This window comes from Chanodichthys erythropterus, chromosome 20 (assembly GCF_024489055.1).
Source record: "Chanodichthys erythropterus isolate Z2021 chromosome 20, ASM2448905v1, whole genome shotgun sequence".
Taxonomy (NCBI): domain Eukaryota; kingdom Metazoa; phylum Chordata; class Actinopteri; order Cypriniformes; family Xenocyprididae; genus Chanodichthys; species Chanodichthys erythropterus.
This window is the reverse complement of record NC_090240.1, coordinates 35,549,449-35,568,570: the sequence shown is the minus strand read 5'-3', so window position 1 is coordinate 35,568,570 and position 19,122 is coordinate 35,549,449. Positions and strand designations below refer to the sequence as shown.

General features: G+C 32.9%; 1 protein-coding gene across 1 annotated transcript in view; it reads left to right on the top strand.

The window, feature by feature from the left end:
* Positions 1 to 19,122, top strand: part of ctnnbl1 (catenin, beta like 1) — a 56,358-nt gene that overhangs the window by 6,225 nt on the left and 31,011 nt on the right. Inside the window, exons 2-11 of the mRNA XM_067371107.1 lie at positions 440 to 628; positions 1,520 to 1,626; positions 1,712 to 1,856; positions 3,289 to 3,381; positions 4,276 to 4,369; positions 8,021 to 8,112; positions 11,497 to 11,569; positions 14,070 to 14,128; positions 14,737 to 14,885; positions 16,541 to 16,722. Coding sequence (XP_067227208.1) covers positions 440 to 628; positions 1,520 to 1,626; positions 1,712 to 1,856; positions 3,289 to 3,381; positions 4,276 to 4,369; positions 8,021 to 8,112; positions 11,497 to 11,569; positions 14,070 to 14,128; positions 14,737 to 14,885; positions 16,541 to 16,722 — 1,183 coding nt within the window. The remainder of the gene's footprint in view (positions 1 to 439; positions 629 to 1,519; positions 1,627 to 1,711; positions 1,857 to 3,288; positions 3,382 to 4,275; positions 4,370 to 8,020; positions 8,113 to 11,496; positions 11,570 to 14,069; positions 14,129 to 14,736; positions 14,886 to 16,540; positions 16,723 to 19,122) is intronic.

Here is a 19,122-nt window from a genome sequence, read left to right as displayed (position 1 = left end):
TTTTCTTCTGACTTGTAACAAAATCTAGTTATAGTGACAAAAACACCTTTGTTACATAAGTAAAGTGTGGGGAAAGCTGTTATATGATCTTACTATTCTAGATTTGCATTGAGTTTGAATATAGAAATATGTGTGATCACTAGCTATGTTTCCATCCAAAGTTGCAAATTTAACTTCAAATTCAAAATTCGAATATTGCATAAAACATATGTGAATAAACGTAAGTAAAATGTTCAAGAGAACGAAATCTTCACTTTCTGGGAAATGGGCACAAAACAGAATTTATGAATTTATTTTTAGAATTTATGCACACCTTGGTGTTTCTATCTAGCATTTTTTGTGCAATATCCTAGAATTCACATAAAAATAGTTGGATGGAAACATAGATCTTGGTCTGGATCCATCTGATCTTCACTGTCATGTCAAATCTCCTTTTCAGCCTGACCGCGGAGCAAAGAGACCCAGAGAGGAAGACAGCCATGAGGAGTCCAGAAGCAAACAGAAGACAGCGGGCCGAGACGGCGGACGGGTTCTGGTGAGGTCAGAGCCAGACAGTGAGGAGCCGGGAGGAGGAGACGGGGAGAAGATCCTGGAGAGACTGATGGATCAGGATGGAGAAGATCCAGAGGTGAGATCATATGGGTTTATTTTGCATGCAACAGGGAGGTTAAATGGTTTTTCCAGTCATTTACGAGTTAAATGCACATGAATGGCATCACAAAGTCGTAATTACAAGTTGGAAACTCTTGACTTTCTGTAAGTCCTGAGTTTCCGAGGTTGGGTCATGTCAAGAAGAAAACATGTTGGATGCAATGAATGCGGCATCTGTATTGATGGTACATTTTTTAAATGAATTAAGTTATATTTTTTTTTACAATAAAACTATCTAAGTTGCATGTACAAAATTATATTATGTACAAAAGCCCTCTGATTGGTTTATTATAAACACAATAATGCCCACAATAATATGTTTAGTGAATAAAATATTCAAGGTAGAGTGTTTTGTGCCAGTATTGTTTTAATATGTAATAAATAATTGAATAATATATTTGGTAACACTTTAGTTTAGGGTCTAATTCTCACTATTAACTAGTTGCTTATTATTATAAATATTACTTGGAAATTGGCTGTTTATTAGTGCTTATAAAACACATATTAATGCCTTATTCTGCATGACCATGTTCTACATCCCTTAATCCTAAACTTAACAACTACTTTACTAACTATTAATAGGCAGTAATTAGTAGTTTGATGCAAAAGTCATAGTGAATAGTGAGAATTGGACCTAAAACTAAAATGTGACCATATATTTTAATAAAATATAATAAATGTTAATCAAATCAAGTCACATTGGTTTCAGAGCAGCTTCAATAAAAATATTGCATTAATAATAATTTCTTAAATTATGTAAGGTCCTCGTTTAGCAGTTCAATTAAAAGAAAATTATGCCCTAATATATTTGTGATGGAGAATTATAATTCATGAGAATCATGACCTTTGACATTCTGTGTGTTAACAGGGGGAGCCTGTGGATGAGAGCACAGTGAAGAAAATGATCCTGACCTTTGAGAAGAGATCCTACAAAAACCAGGAGCTGAGGATCAAGTTTCCTGACAACCCGGAGAAGTGAGTTATTAAATCTGAAATGTGATGCAAACAGCTCTCACTTGGGCTCACAGAGAGACTTGACATCACTTCCTGTTGTTGGTAGATTCATGGAGGCGGAGCTTGATCTGAATGACATCATCCAGGAGATGCATGTCATCGCCACTATTCCAGAGCTGTATCACCTGCTGGTGGAGCTCAACGCGGTCCACTCTCTTCTCGGCCTCCTCAGCCACGACAACACTGATATCCTGACCATCACATGACTTTAGAGTAAAGCAGGAAACTACCAGAGGTCATATATAACAGTTATGCACAGCCTCGTGGATTATTGTTTTACAAAATGGAAGCAACAGCAATATAATAAGAAGCACCAGTTCTCAATAAATTATTACATTTAAGGCCCGTTCACACCAAGGATGAGAACTATAACAATAATGATATAGATATAGATCTAAAAATCACTCTAAATATAAAAGAATAGCAGAGTTTACACCACAACGATAACGGGACAGAGAAACAATATATTTGGAAGCACTTTCAGAATGATTTTTTCCAGGTTATGGGTGATTAAAAACATTGACAGCCAATCAGAATCCATGCTGCTATAATGAGCTTGAGTATTTAAAGTGACAGAGACCACAAAAATGCAGCGTGCTTATAATAAACAGAACAATATCATCCCCTGGTGTGGATGCTAAAATAATTAGACTTATCCTTATAGTTATCGTTCTTGGTGTGAACGGGACTTTAATAGTAAGTTAGTTAAATTTGTTATTACGTACTATTAGGGATGGCCAATATTAGCATTTTTGTTTAACCTTTATTAATTAGATTTACAATTATTAATTTAGCGGATGCTTTTATCCAAAAATTCATAGAATTTTGATTATTTAAAAATTTTACTCAACCATTTAAAAAAAGGGCATACAAAAAAAGGTGTTAGCAGCTATAACACAATTTATTTCTGTAAACATCCTTAACATTAAGAATCGATGGTTATTAGCCGTAACACAAAACGTTTTTTTTTTTTTTTGTGTGAATGTTTTTGAAGGAAGTTTTCTGACCAAGGCTGCATTTATAGGATCAAAATACAGTAAAAATTGTGAAATATTATTACAATTTTAAAATATATTTAGAAAATATAGTAAAATGTAATTTATTCCTGTGATCAAATCTGAATTTACAGCATCATTACTCCAGTCTTCAGAGTCACATGATCCTTCAGAAATCACTCTGATATGATGATTTGCTGCTCAAGAAACATTTCCGATTATTATCAATGTTTGAAACAGTTGTGCTGCTTCATATTTTTTGTGGAAACATCTTTTCATGATTCTTTGATGAATAGAAAGTTCAAAAGAACAGCATTTTTTAAATCCTTTGTGACATTATAAATGTCTTTACTGTCAGTTTTAATCAGTTTAATCCATATTTGCTGAATTAAAATATTAATTTATATAATTTCTAAAAAAATAAATAAACAAACATCCTGACCCCAAAGTATAAATACATTGTTTATATATATATATATATATATATATATATATATATATATGTGTTATTGGTCATAAAAAAATCAATATCTGCCAAAATTTCTATATTGTGCATCCATATTTAAAATATGTTTGTTATCTTAATCTGTTGGTCAGTGTTATACATCCTTAACGTGAATCACATATCAGCATCGCGGTGGTTGATCTCCTGCAGGAACTGACCGACATCGATACACTTCACGAGAGCGAGGAGGGGGCGGAGGTGCTTATCGACGCACTGGTATGAAAATATTTATTTAATAATCTGAGAAAAACATCATCAGTGGCGTTAGAGGAGATGATTCATGAGCGTTAGCAGGTCACGGTCCAGCAGCACAATGAGATTATTATGAGAAAATGACATGAATTACTACTATGTGTGAGAAATTTTAGTCTGGGATTGGGGCTGACATTTGCAGGAGATGGAGAGAGAGAGATGATGTTAACATTCAGACTGTTTTTGTGCTTGTGCAATCAGACAGTTTGTGTCAGATGGAGCAGAGGAAACAGGAAGAGCTAGTGAACAATCAGAGTTTGATTGAGCCGTGTGGTCTGATTGCTGCCATCTAGTATTTGTGTTGTGCATTCAAAGAAACACTGTTACACGTCTGTATGACTGTTTATATTCTGGACAGGCTACAAAATAGGGTTTGAAACATAGTGTGTATATATACACTGCCCGGCCAAAAAAAAATTGCTGTTTGGATTTAAATAGGCAAATGCATAAGAATTTATGCCTGGATCATTATTACAGTGATTATTATGTTTCGACCATATTTTTGGGAACAGTTCTTCTAACCCTAATGGATGGAGAGTGTAGCTTTTCATTTCTGAAGCAACCACGCAGGAAGACCCATCATGGCCATATTCCAGGATGACAAAGCCAAGATTTATCAGGCTCAAATTGTGAAAGTATGGTTGGGACAGTGCATGAAGAATAATTTCAATTTAAAGTCCAGATCTTAAATTCATCGAAAGTCTTTGGGATGTGCTGGAGGAGACTTTAGTGCTCACCTCTTGCATTATCAATACAAGATCTTGACCAAAAATTAATGCACCTCTTGATGGAAATAAATGTTTTTAAATTTATACATCACATGTTTTTATGTTTGTTAAATGGTTTCTGTTTGTTTAGTTGGATGGTCAGGTCGTAGCTCTCATGGTGCAGAATATGGAGCGTTTGGATGAGACGGTGAAGGAGGAGGCTGATGGGGTTTATAACACTTTAGGTAAGACACCAACCCACAGACATGCACTAGTCTCAAGAGCAGGCCTCAATCTGGAGTCAGCCAATGCACAGGGTTTTGTCAGTCCACTGGGAAACATGTTTACAAATTCCCAAACGATAAGAAACTAATCTGGATTTGAAAAGTATTCACAGATTGTTTTGAGACGCATTGTAGTAAGTAAACTAGATATTAGGGTTGTAACGGCACATAGAAGTCACGGTTCGGTACATACCTTGGTTTTGGGGTCACAGTTTCGGTACGATTTCGGTACAAAAGTTTAGGGTCCGATTCTCACCATTAACTAACTATTAACTACGACTTCTGCTTCAATAAAGTAGTAAAGTAGTTAAGTTCAGGTATTGGGTAGGATTAAGGGATGTAGAATATGGTCATGCAGAATAAAGCATTAATATGTGCTTTATAAGTACTAATAAACAGCCAATATACTAGTAATATGCATGCAAACTAACTAGTTAATAGTGAGAATTGAACCCTAAACTAAATTATTACTGGACAAAGGTACAAATCCACAATACTAGGTTTCTTTTATTGTATTTGTAACAGACAGTAGTGCAAATCTTTGTTTGTTTCACTTAGCTGCATTTGGTCCCCTAGTTAGTACACTACAGCCTCCTCTAGTGTATTAAGCAGTAAACAGATGCACTATTGCATAGGTCATATTTTTTTGCAGGGCTGATAAAAACAAAAGATATTTGGTCTCAATCAGCTACAAAACTGAAAAGTATCTCTTATTGCTACAAAATAGAAAGAATAATGACAAAATAAAACTTAGAATAGACAAAATAAAACATTAGATGTGTTACAATTTGCTCCACTTAAACTATATTTAAACATTCAAAGCTTAAGCCCAACTGTCCTGTATGTAATTTTGTGCGTTCCGCTCCGTTTCGCACCTTTTAAAGTATTCTCCTTTGTCCATAAGCACAGGAAGATGCATGCGCACTACCTAGTGGACTTTGTTTTCAAGCGCTCAAGTCATTCACACATGCTCTGTTCTTCTTCTACTCTTTTTTCCTGTTGTGTTGGTTAGCAAACAGCATTGTATCACCATGTGCGCCCCCTTCTGGATTGGAGTGTGAATTACCTGTGACTGACTGCATTCGTTGTCTATTTTGCACCGAACCGTGATATCCGTACTGTACGGTTTGGGATGAATACATGTAGTGTTACACCGCTACTAGATATGTACAAGCACAGTTACACATATATATATATATATATATATATATATTAGTACAGTCCAAAAGTTTGGAACCACTAAGATTCTTAATGTTTTTAAAAGAAGTTTCGTCTGCTCACCAAGGCTACATTTATTTAATTAAAAATACAGTAAAAAACAGTAATATTGTGAAATATTATTACAATTTAAAATAACTGTGTACTATTTAAATATATTTGACAAAGTAATTTATTCCTGTGATGCAAAGCTGAATTTTCGGCATCATTACTCCAGTCTTCAGTGTCACATGATCCTTCAGAAATCATTCTAATATGCTGATCTGCTGCTCAATAAACATTTATGATTATTTTCAATGTTGAAAACAGTTGTGTACTTTTTTTTTTTTTCAGGATTCCTTGATGAATAGAAAGTTCAAAAGAACAGCATTTATCTGAAATACAAAGCTTCTGTAGCATTATACACTACCGTTCAAAAGTTTGGGGTCAGTAAGAATTTTTATTTTTATTTTTTTGAAAAGAAATTAAAGAAATGAATACTTTTATTCAGCAAGGATGCATTAAATCAATCAAAAGTGGCAGTAAAGAAATTTATAATGTTACAAAAGATTAGATTTCAGATAAACACTGTTCTTTTGAACTTTCTCTTCATCAAATAATCCTGAAAAAAAAATATTGTACACAAATATTTTGTACAATTGTACACATTAAATGTTTCTTGAGCAGCAGATCAGCATATTAGAATGATTTCTGAAGGATCATGTGACACTGCAGACTGGAGTAATGATGCTGAAAATTCAGCTTTGCATCACAGGAATAAATTACTTTGTCAAATATATTCAAATAGTACACAGTTATTTTAAATTGTAATAATATTTCACAATATTACTGTTTTTACTGTATTTTAGTTAAATAAATGTAGCCTTGGTGAGCAGACGAAACTTCTTTTAAAAACATTAAAAATCTTAGTGGTTCCAAACTTTTGGACTGTACTGTGTATATGTGTATATGTGTATATGTGTATATATATATATATATATATATATATATATATATATATATATATATATATATATATATATATATATATATATATATATATATATATATATATATATATATATATATATATATATATATATATATATGCAAGTCATATATAAACAAACATGTAGAAATAAACATTTTATTAAAAATATGTACTATAATTATATATGCATTATAAATGCATATGTAGTGTTATAAAATGATATCAAATGTTTGTCTTTTAATGAGGGGGGAAATGCTCAAGTGCACTTTTAAAGCAGTTTTGTGTGTTGGAAACACCGCGGCTGGCTTGCATTTGCAGGTTTGGTTCTGGAAAGACACTGTTCAGCTGCAGAGAGAGATAAACGGTCTGACTGAACGGATTTAAACGGCACATTTCCTCCATGTCTTTCTCTTTCCCTGTCTTCCTCTCTCGTTCCAGTTCTTGTGTAATCTCTTCCCCTTCCTCATGAGATTCTGCACCCTTTCTCTCTCTCTCTCTCTTCCTCCCACTCATTCGCTGTGAGATTTTTCTCCCATCATGCCTCTGATTGAGTTATCAGGTGTCTTCAGAGTCTTTTATAATACAGATGAGTCTCAAACTCCCTTGTGATGTGTCATATAGAGCTGTTCGCCCTGCTCGCTCTGTCCGTCTTTTTGTGGCTTGACAATGAGGTTTTTTTTTTTTTCAGCTGGTCTGGGCGGTCATTCAGATTTTTACTCATGCTGGTGACATTTCAACAGGCCCAGAGGCGAAAGGAATATATATATATATATATTATATATATATATATATATATATTATATAAAATTTGTTTTTATAGCAACCTATTTTTAAATGAAGAGTCAGATGCAAAGAATATATTTGTTAAAGCAACAGTTCACCCAAAAATGAAGCATCATCTTCTCTTTTCCATACAGCAGCAGTTTATGGTGACCAAGATCCAAAAAGGACAACAAAGATACCTTAAAGTAGTCCATGTGAATCATGTGCTTTATTCCATGTCTTTGTTTTGAGAAACTCTCCAAAAAAACTTTAATCGCATTTAAAATAAAAGTTTGTCTTTACATAATATATGTGTGTGTACTGTGTATATTTATCATGTGTATATATAATTAAACACACATGCATGTATATATTTTAAATATACTTTTCTTTAAATTTTAAATAATAATAACCTCTCTGACATCGGGTCATTGTTACTGTCGAGCCCTGATCTCTGAGGATGGTGGATTCTGCACTCATGCATTCATGTGTGGATGTGTTCTGATCTCACTGCAGTTTCTCCATCAGTTATCATGGCAACTAGGTGAAGCAGACTTTGCAAAAACTAGGTCATGATACAACACATGATTCACAAAAGTCTGTGTGTGTATGACAAGCTTGGACTTACAGTAACACCAGATCTCTCTGTCTGTCTGTGGCAGCTGTGATTGAGAACATGGCCGAGTTTCGTCCCGGTCTGTGTACGGAAGCTGCCCAGCAGGGTTTGATGCAGTGGCTGTTGAAGAGGATCAAGGTAAGACACCCATCCGTCACAAGTAGCATCACTCCTAATTGAACCTCATTCACTGATGGGTCCTTCTGTCTTTGTGAATAGAGTCTGCTCAAGTCTGATGATGGAGTTTGATGGCTTAACAAAACAAATATACTGTTATTGAGCAAACATGGCTTGAGTTTTCCCAAAATCTCCAACATGAGACCAATTTTTCCTTGAGCTTTCAAACTATATCTTTCTTTCATTCATTCGTTCATATAATCATTCATTCATTCATTCATTCATTCATTCATATAATCATTTATTAATTAATTAATTAATTCATTCATTCATGCATTCATTCTTTCATTCATTCATTCATTCGTTCATATAATCATTCATTCATATAATCATTCATTCTTTCATTCATTCATATAATCATTCATTCATATAATCATTAATTTATTAATTCATTCATTCATCCATTCATTCATTCATGCATTCATTCTTTCATTCATTCATTCATATAATCATTCATTCATTCATTCATATAATCATTTATTAATTAATTAATTAATTCATCCATTCATTCATGCATTCATTCTTTCATTCATTCTTTCATTCATTCGTTCATATAATCATTCATTCTTTCATTCATTCATATAATCATTCATTCATATAATCATTAATTTATTAATTCATTCATCCATTCATGCATTCATTCTTTCATTCATTCATTCATATAATCATTCATTCATTCATATAATCATTTATTAATTAATTCATTCATCCATTCATTCATTCATGCATTCATTCTTTCATTCATTCATTCATTCGTTCATATAATCATTCATCCATTCATTCATTCATGCATTCATATAATCATTAATTTATTAATTCATCCATCCATCCATTCATTAATATAATTCAATCATATAATCATTCATTTATATAATCATTCATTCATTCATTCATTCATTCATTCATGCATTCATTCATATAATCATTCATTCATATAATCATTCATTCATTTATTCATTCATTCATTCATCCATTCATTCATAAAATTAATTCATATAATCATTCATTTATATAATCATTAATTCATTCATGCATTCAATCTTTCATTCATTCATGCATTCATATAACCATTAATTAATTAATTCATTCATATAATTCATTCATATAATCATTCATTTTTATAATCATTCATTCAATCTTTCATTCATTCATGCATTCATATAACCATTAATTAATTAATTCATTCATATAATTCATTCATATAATCATTCATTTTTATAATCATTCATTCATTCAATCTTTCATTCATTCATGCATTCATATAACCATTAATTAATTAATTCATTCATATAATCATTCATTTTTATAATCATTCATTCATTCATTCATTCATTCACGCATTAATTCATTCATGCATTTATACACTGTCTTTGTGCAAACATGGCTTAAATTTTTCCAAAATCTCTAGCATGAGGCTAAATTTTCCTACGCTTTCAAACTACATCTGGTTTGTTTATGCATTTGTTTATGCATTTATGCATTTTTTTTTGCATTTATATACTGTTATTGTGCAAACATGACTTGAATTTTTTCAAAATCTTTAAAATGAAGACCACATGTTTCTAGAACTTCATCTGGTTTATTTATGCTTTTGTGTATGCATTTAAGCATTAATTATCTATTTAAGCTGGGATTTATTTATTTAGTCATTCATTAAAAGGGTTAGTTCACCCAAAAATGAAAATTCTGTCATTAATTCATCACCCTCATGTTGTTTCACACCCGTAAGACCTTCATTCATCTTCAGAACACAAATTAAGATATTTTTGATCAAATCCAATGGCTCAGTTAGGCTTCCATTGACAGCAAGATAATTTACACTTTCAGTGCCCAGAAAGGTACTAAAGACATATTTAAAGCAGTTCATGTGACTACAGTGGTTCAACCTTAATATTATAAAGTGACGAGAAAAGAAAAAAAACTTTATTCAACAATATCCAGTGATGGGCAATTTCAAAACACTGCTTCATGAAGCTTCACGAATCTTTTGTTTCGAATCAGTGGTTCAGAGTGTGTATCAAACTGCCAAAGTCACGCCCCCCAGTGGTGAACCATTGAAATTTCCAAACACTTATGAAGTAACAAAGCCTCGTTTACTGAAATCACGTGTTTTTGGCAGTTTGATGCATGCGCCGAACCACTGATTTGAAACAAAAGATTTTTTGTTTTGAAATCGTCCATCACTAGATATTGTATTTTGTTTTTTGGTGCACCAAAAGTATTCTCATCACTTCATAACATTAAGGTTTAACCACTGTGGTCACATGAACTGTTTTAAATGCATCTTTTAGTAGCTTTCTGGGCATTGAAAGTGTTAATCGTCCATCTGCAGTTATTTAATCATTTGTTTATGCATGTATTTAATCCTTTAATCCTCATTATTTGCATGTACTAATTCCTTGGTCATTTTGGAGTCTGCATTTAACTTTCATTGAAAACTCTACCTAGATCTTTTCATGCACTTTGGAACACCTTATCAACCACCCGCAACATCCTAGCAATGCCTTGGCAACCTTTCCTTTTTTATGATTCTATAAACTCAGATGGGTCCCTCAGTGCATGTTGCAATTGTGTAATTTCTGTGAACAAAACAGAATTGGAAAAATTATGACCCCATTTGTTGAGTCATGTTGGACTACTCAAACAAACACAGCAGTATTTCAGTATTTTAAAAGCACATTAGTGTTTCCAATTTGGACATTACTTAGCGTTGACTCTGCACATTAAACCTGGATAGACATCAAAAAATTACATACTTCACATTTACAGCAAGAATGTGTATATATATATATATAAGCATTAATTATTTATCTATTTAAGCTGGGATTCATTTAGTACACATATACACACACACATATATATATATATATATATATATATATATATATATATATATATATATATATATATATATATATATATATATATATATATATATATATATATATATATATATATATATATATAATTATTATTATTTTTTTTTATAACTTCAGTCTTCTTTCATCGCAGTGAACAGACAGTTTGAAGTTGGCTGTACATTATGATGGGTTTAACTCGATCATTTATTATTTTTGAGCTGGATTTGAGATTTTCATAGAGCTGTAGGCCTGCTGCCACAATTCAGTGTTTTTTTTTATCCACGTGAGGTGAAATCCTCCTCAGATTTACCGCTGGCTGCCGGAATAAGAGCGTCATGCTGTTTGAGTCTTAATGCTCCCTGAAGACTTCCATGAATCCAGCGCACCAGCAATTACACTGACAATAGAGACGACGGCGCACAGATCGAACGGGACGCTGCTGCCAAAGCCATTGAAAGTGTTTGTTTGTTGTGTTCCCAAACAGGCCAAGATGCCTTTTGATGCCAATAAGCTGTACTGCAGTGAAATACTGGCCATCCTGCTACAAAACAATGACAGTAAGTAAAAATAAGAGATGGATAGCTTTGTTTGGGGATGTGCATGGGTTTATTAACAACTCCAGTGAATTAAATCCGTTCTAGTGAATAATTACAGACTCTGTGTTGAAAATATGGAGTTGCAAACTGTTAAAGGCCTTTTCACATCAATACCAGCATTCACTGCATATTTTCAGCGTGGAATTCAGTGCATTTTTTTGCTTTATTCTTGATGTAAACAGGCCTTTAGCTTGGCATTTTCAGTTGATATTTAAATGATATATATTTATATTTTGTACGCATCAATTCTGTTATAAATGAGGACATCATTTATAAATGTAACAAGGACAATCGTGATTCTGTCAGAAGTTGCTGGCCAGTGCTGATATCTAGAGAGCAAAGTGGCTGATATATTGCTGATTTTACTCTATATTTACTCTAAATATATGCAGAAATGTAATGCATTTAAGTCTTTAATTCACGGAATCCAGTCATAAAAATGGAACTGTTACTGTTTAATTCGGAATGTCATGGAATTTGGCGAATCTTGGATGAAGAAATCAAAGGTCTTCACTACAACTCTCCAAAATAAAAGTTTGGTTATAGTAGAATGTACTTCTCAAAGTAATAATAATTTTAAAAAAATTTGTCCATGTTTTAATTCAAACGAAAAACCTGTTTGTTTGACAAAAAAATAAAAGTAATTGTTTAATTTTCATTTGACTACCTTTTAAAAGATTAATTAAATTCTTGAAGGGATAGTTCACCCAGAAACTAAAATTATCCCATGATTTACTCACCCTCAAGCCATCCTAGGTGTATATGACTATCTTCTTTCAGACGAACACAATCGGAGATATATTAAAAAATATCCTGACTCTTACACGCTTTATAATGGGAGTGAATGGGGGCGAGATTTTGAAGCCAGAAAAAGCACATCCATCCATCATAAAAATAATCCATACAGCTCCAGGGGGTTAAGAAAGGCCTCTGTTTTGTTTTGTGCTATCCTCTGTGCTTCCACTTTTGTCATTACGTCATGCATCGGGTCAGAGGTCACTGTTCCACCACAATTCGACTTGTGTACGGCCGTTACCAGAAGCCAGTGATTACAGTTTATTAAGTTATAAATATGGATATTTTTCTTGCATACCCATCATTTCGCTTCAGAAGGCCTTTATTAACCCCCTCGGCCCGGTTTTTTAAAAGGTTTAATCCGGATAAAATTGATCCGGATTTAGTAATCTTTTTTTTGTGATCCGTGATCACGTAATCCAGTTTACTTTTGGAGCCAGTTTTTTAAAGCAACATCAGATTGGATCAATCTGATCCGGATAGGAACTTTTCAGGATCACCAAATCTGGATTTCCAGTGCTCTACGGAGGCCCTAAAGGGACATGTTGATAGAAAGAATATGGGTTTTGAATTAAATATATTTTTGTTGGATATTTACAGCTGTTTAGGGATTGTTTTATGGCACCAAAATTTCTTTTTACTTTAGAGTAGGTTACCGAAAGGTTAAATATGTAGACTAATGTCTGCATTTAATTAATTACTTTAACAGTTAAACTAATCAAGAGCAAGATAAAAATGTGTATGTATAATACATGATAAAAATGTTGTATTTTTTGACTAGTTTTAAAGTTTTACTACATTTTCCTCCTGGAATCCACCTTGAAATCCTACCCCCTGTTGGGATCAGGATAATCCTGTTTTTTTGGATCAAAGTGATCCAAATCCTACAAAAAAGTTCTGAAAAACCCAAACTAAAGGTTTGAACCGGATCAAAACCAAAATTGGATTATGTGATCTAATCCGATTATGTAATCCGTTTTTTCTTAAGATTTGATCCAATCCGTTATCCAAAATCCTAGTGGATTACTTTTGAAAAACCGGGCCCTGGAGTCATTTGGATTACTTTTATGATGGATTGATGTGCTTTTTTGGGCTTCAAAATCTCAGCCCCCATTCACTCCCATTATAAAGCTTGGAAGGGTCAGGATATTTTTTTAAATATCTCTGATTGTGTTCGACTGAAAGAAGATAGTCATATACACCTAGGATGGCTTGAACATGAGTAAATCATGGGATCATTTTCATTTTTGGATGAACTATCTCTTTAAGATTTCATACATTAATTTGATTACCACTGTTTTTGTATTATATAATTAAAACACAAAATCCAGAAAGATAATGTCTGAAAACATAGGACCTTATTATTGTTAAATTTTGATGAACTGATTAGACATGCTTTTTGATTATTATAATTAATTAAACCATTAAAACAGAATCCTTATGCTGTGATATATGGCTTTGGTAGTACAGCACTTGTTCATTGTGTTTGTGTTTTGTATTCATGTGCAGTGCTGTGTAATTTACCTGAGTTTATCACATGCACATCTCTCTCTGTCTTTTCTATGGTTTATTAGCACACTGAACTAACATTCATCATCTCCTCTCTTTATGTCTGTCTCTCTCTAATTTCTTCCCTCCCTCTTCTATCTATTTCTCTCTCTCTCAGAAACAAGGGAGCTGTTGGGAGAAATGGATGGTATTGATGTACTACTGCAGCAGCTTTCAGTAAGACACTGTCTCTCTTTAAACCAGCTGCTGTCTGAAATCACAGTGTGAGACTCTTTAGAGATCATCATGACGCAGAACATACGGGCAGCTTCATTCATTGTGCTCCACGCTGCTGTTTTCTCATTTAACAATCGTTTTAAAATCCCTTTGATTACGCTTTCATGTTGCACAACATGACCAGGCAACGTTTAATCGCTTATTTGCAAATAATTTAAATGAAAATCTGTGTAATAAAATAAAGAGAGAGACCAAATAAGATGGACTGGTTTTTATTCATTATGATTTTTACGCAGTTATTGATAATGCTTCATTTCATGCCAATTAGGGACAATGTGCTCCTAACATCCTAATAGTCATAAAAGGCTTAATTTTCTTCATGCTTTTTATTTATTTATTAGTTCTGCTCATGTTTCTTGAATGATGTCCAATGTCTCTCACTGTCAAGTTTGATTTTAGTGAATTCTTGAATTTTGGATGGTTAATAAGTTAATGACTATAATAATAATAATATGTATGTGTATATATGAGTATACTTTTATTTATTTGTAAAACTGATGCCCCAGACATTTTTAGTGCGATTCATCCTATTAATGTTCTCCTCACAGGTGTTTAAACGCCATAATCCAGCAACGCCGGAGGAACAGGAAATGATGGAGAACCTGTTTGATGCCCTCTGTTCCTGCCTCATGCTTCCAGCCAATCGTGATCGTTTCCTCAGGGGGGAGGGGCTTCAGCTCATGAACCTCATGCTCAGGTCTGTCTCTGATTAATAGCAAGAGCTGATGTTCCCTTAGTTAATGATTTTCAGTATTCACTATTCATTTGTTTATCTTTTTACTTTATTTACATTTTATCATTATTTTTTAAAATGTATTATTTTATTTTCTTTGTTTGTCCCTTTCTCACTCTCTCTGCGCCATTCTATTTTTCTCCTTGACATGTGAAATATTTTCCCGCTGCGTTGATAAACTGTTGTTTGTCATTGTCGGATGAAGGAAGTGCCAGTATGATGGACAGCTACATCTCCCTTGAGTGAGGCCGTGATAGTCAGCTTCCGTCTGTACAGAAGCTGTTTCAGTGTCTGACATGCGACTTATGTCCGTTTCTTGTTTTATATACATCTTCAGCAAATTTATAAAACGGTTCCCTGACTTTCAGAACAACACATGAATATTTAAAATGAAAGTGGACTCTTGAGAGGAAAGACAAAGGCTTTGAATGAACATCAGTTTTCTTTTCCCAAAACAAATAGAAATTTGTTCTGCTCGTGTTTCTTGAATGAAGTCTTGAATGAAACACTTACTTTATCACTGCTTTTATTTTATAGATGTATATATTATTTAAAACCTGTAATTACATATTTCTTCTTTAGTTTATGTATTATATAATTATTTTATTACTTTGTAATAAAAATGTATGCAATGAAATATAATTATGTTAGTGCTGACAAATCGATTAATTGTGATTAATCACATCTTATATATATACGGAAGAGGATTAGGGACAAGCAATAATAAAAAAACAAAACCATCTCGAGATTAAAGTTGTTAAATTTCGAGAAAAAAGTCGAGATAAAATGTTGTGAATAAACTCGTTAAATTACGAGAAAGTCGTTAAATTACAAGAACAAATTTGTTAAATTATGAGAAAAACTTGTTAAATTTCGAGAAAAAAGTTGAGATAAAATGTTGAGAATAAACTTGTTAAATTACGAGAAAAAAACAACCTTTTTCTCGAAATTTAACAACTTTAATCTCGAGATAGTTTTGTTTTTTTATTATTGCTTGGCCCTAATCATCTTCCATATATATATATATATATATATATATATATATATATATATATATATATATATATATATATATATATATATATATATATATATATATATATATATATATATATATATATATATATATATATATATATATATATATATATATATATATATATATATATATATATATATAATATATATTATATATATATTATATATATATATATATATATATATAATATATATATATATATATAATATATATTATATATATATTATATATATAATATATATATTATATATATTATATATATATTATATATATTATATATATTTTATATATATTATATATATATATATATATATATTATATATATATATATATATAATATATATAATATATATGGAATTATTGCAAATATGGAATGTATGCAAACGCTTTCACTAATTTTTGTGCCAATTAAGTACTGCTCTGATTTAAAAAAATGGCAAATTTTGTCACTTAAATTACTTGTAAGTAGTTAATTACTTCTTGTTAGTAGTGTTTGTTTAGTTAACTACTTACAGTTTAGTTTGACTGTAGTTCTTTGAGAGTGTGTCAGTGAAATATCTCTCAATGTGTGTCTGTGCAGGGAGAAGAAGATGTCTCGTGTCAGTGCGCTGAAGGTTCTGGATTATGGAATGATCGGTCCAGAGGGTTCAGATAACTGTCACAAGTTTGTGGACATCCTGGGCCTCCGGACCATATTCCCTCTGTTCATGAAGACTCCCAAGAAGATGAAGAAAGTCGGAATATCGGACAAGGAGCATGAAGGTTTGTAGAAACCCACAGCACTGAACTGCCTCTTTCTCTGTAGTTGTTCTGTTTTGCTTCCTATTTAATTTCTTTCCCACCAGTTTTATTCTTTTTAAAATGGATTTAGTGTGGCGGAGTTGCTCAATTAGTGGGAGAAACACACACACACAGAGCATTGTAATATGACGGCGAGTTCACAGTAATATCTTTTTCTCAGCTATTATTTACAGTTCAGCCGGCGGTTTATTCCACAGGGAGTAAACTCTGCGGCTGCTGCTCTTATTGTTTTGCCACGGCGATTCAAATAAGCTCCTCAGTCTGTTCTTAATGGTTATTAGAGACCTGCAGTGAGAGTGAGAGAGAATGCGTCCCACTTTATCTTATTCTACTGTAATTTTGAGCATTTGCACACTAGAGTGAGCTCTGATAGAACGTTTGACGGATATGAGTGTGTTTCGAGGGTGTGGAAAGAGCCATGTTTCAGATCAAGCTGAAATGGACCTTATTAAGGATAGATGGGATATTTAATTTGAATGCAGGCAATGTATTTCAGAGTTTGTTTGAAGGTTTTACAGTTTTGTGAGCTGTAGTAGCTGGTACGGCCACATTATAAAAATGCATCTTAAAGGGTTAATTCACCCGAAAAAGAAAATTCTGTCATTAATTACTCACCCTCATGTTTTTCCAAACTAGTTAGACCTTCGTTAATCTTCAGAACACAAATGAAGATATTTTTGATAAAATGTGAGATGTACAATGCCCTCCAAAAGTTTGGAAACACCCCTGGCAAAGTGTGGTTTTGGATGATATCAGCATAAATCCTGATCATTTTTTGGTCTAAATAGTAACTTGACATTATCATTGAAGACCAGCAATAATAATTTTCATTTTGATTACATAATAATAGCAATATATACATGTCAAAGTCAGACACACCCCTTTGCCAGCTGTGATGCTGGTTACTGGTTTAAACTTGGCCCAGGTTTGTAAAAGATTTTTGGGTCAGCACACCTTAATAGCTTCAACAATTGATTGCCAATTAAGGTTAGAATACAATGAACCAATCAGAATCCAGTTTAGGTCAGATAGCTGCTAATGCTGGATATTTTGATGAAGTTTTGTTCTATGTATAAACTGTTTATGTAATAAAATATGTTTTTGTAGTTTGTGTTGTCCCTTATCAGTACAAAATTATCACAAATTAAAAAGGATTCATGCCAATATTGTCCAAAACCCTACTTTTCTAGGGCGTTTCCAAACTTTTGGAGGGCAGTGTACATGACTGAGTGTATATGAAGAGACGAGAATACTTTTTGTGCCCAAAAACAAACCAAAAGTAATGACTAGAGCTTATTTTCTTTATGCCTAATATAATTCACATTACTTTCTTTTTGGGAAGAAATATGATTTGGAATTTTAGGATGAAGTATGACCTCGACATTTCTTCCAATCAGATTTGCCCTCTAGTCATACTATTTTTAACATACTGTGATTTGAGACCCGTTGGCTCTAATCTTGCATACTATTTCAGACAGATAGTATCAGAAATGTTGCTGTAAGATCTCTGATCACCTGAGCCGGTCAGTCTTCATCTGTTGACAGTTTAACTCTCAGATGCCTTTCAGTCAAGCAAGGACAGATTGGAAATTCATCTGTACAAAGAGGCAGAATAAATTAACCTGTGGCCCCCGGTATCTTACATAGGAAGTGCAAGAATATAAGACAAGTTACTTTTAGACAGCTTATGTGTCTAAAATGTAAGATAAGTTTGTTAAAACTGCTTGTGGTGCTTTAGCAAGTCTGGCTTTAGCATTAAATGTGTGCCCTTTTTGTTCCCATTAAAGTCTATTTTTTGGACCATTAGCTTTTGCATGACAATTAAGCACATTTCTGCCTGAAATTCTAATTGCTGTAAAGGAGAAAACAGGATATAAAAGGAAAAAGATATTTCCCAAGGTGCAATTTTAAATATTTATCATTGTAGTATCTGTTGCAAGTACTTAAAGGACCTATAATGCCCCTTTTCACAAGATGTAATATAAGTCTCTGGTGTCTCCAGAATGTGTCTGTGAAGTTTCAGCTCAAAATACCCCACAGATTATTTATTTTAGCTTGTCAAAAATTGGGTGTGAGCAAAAACACGCCGTTTTTGTGTGTGTCCCTTTAAATGCAAATTAGCTGCTGCTCCCGCCCCCTTTCCAGAAGAGGGCGGAGCTTTAACAGCTCAACAACAACAAAGCTGGAGAATCTCACGCAGTCAAAATGAGGATTGTCAGTAACGGTGTTCCGCCTTACATTGTTCAAACCGGAGTCGACACTGATGGAGAGACTCAGGAAGAAGTTACAACTTTTAGAATGAAACTGGACGTTTCTGAATGGTTAGTGGATAAATTGATGTAGTTGCTGTGGAGTTGATTC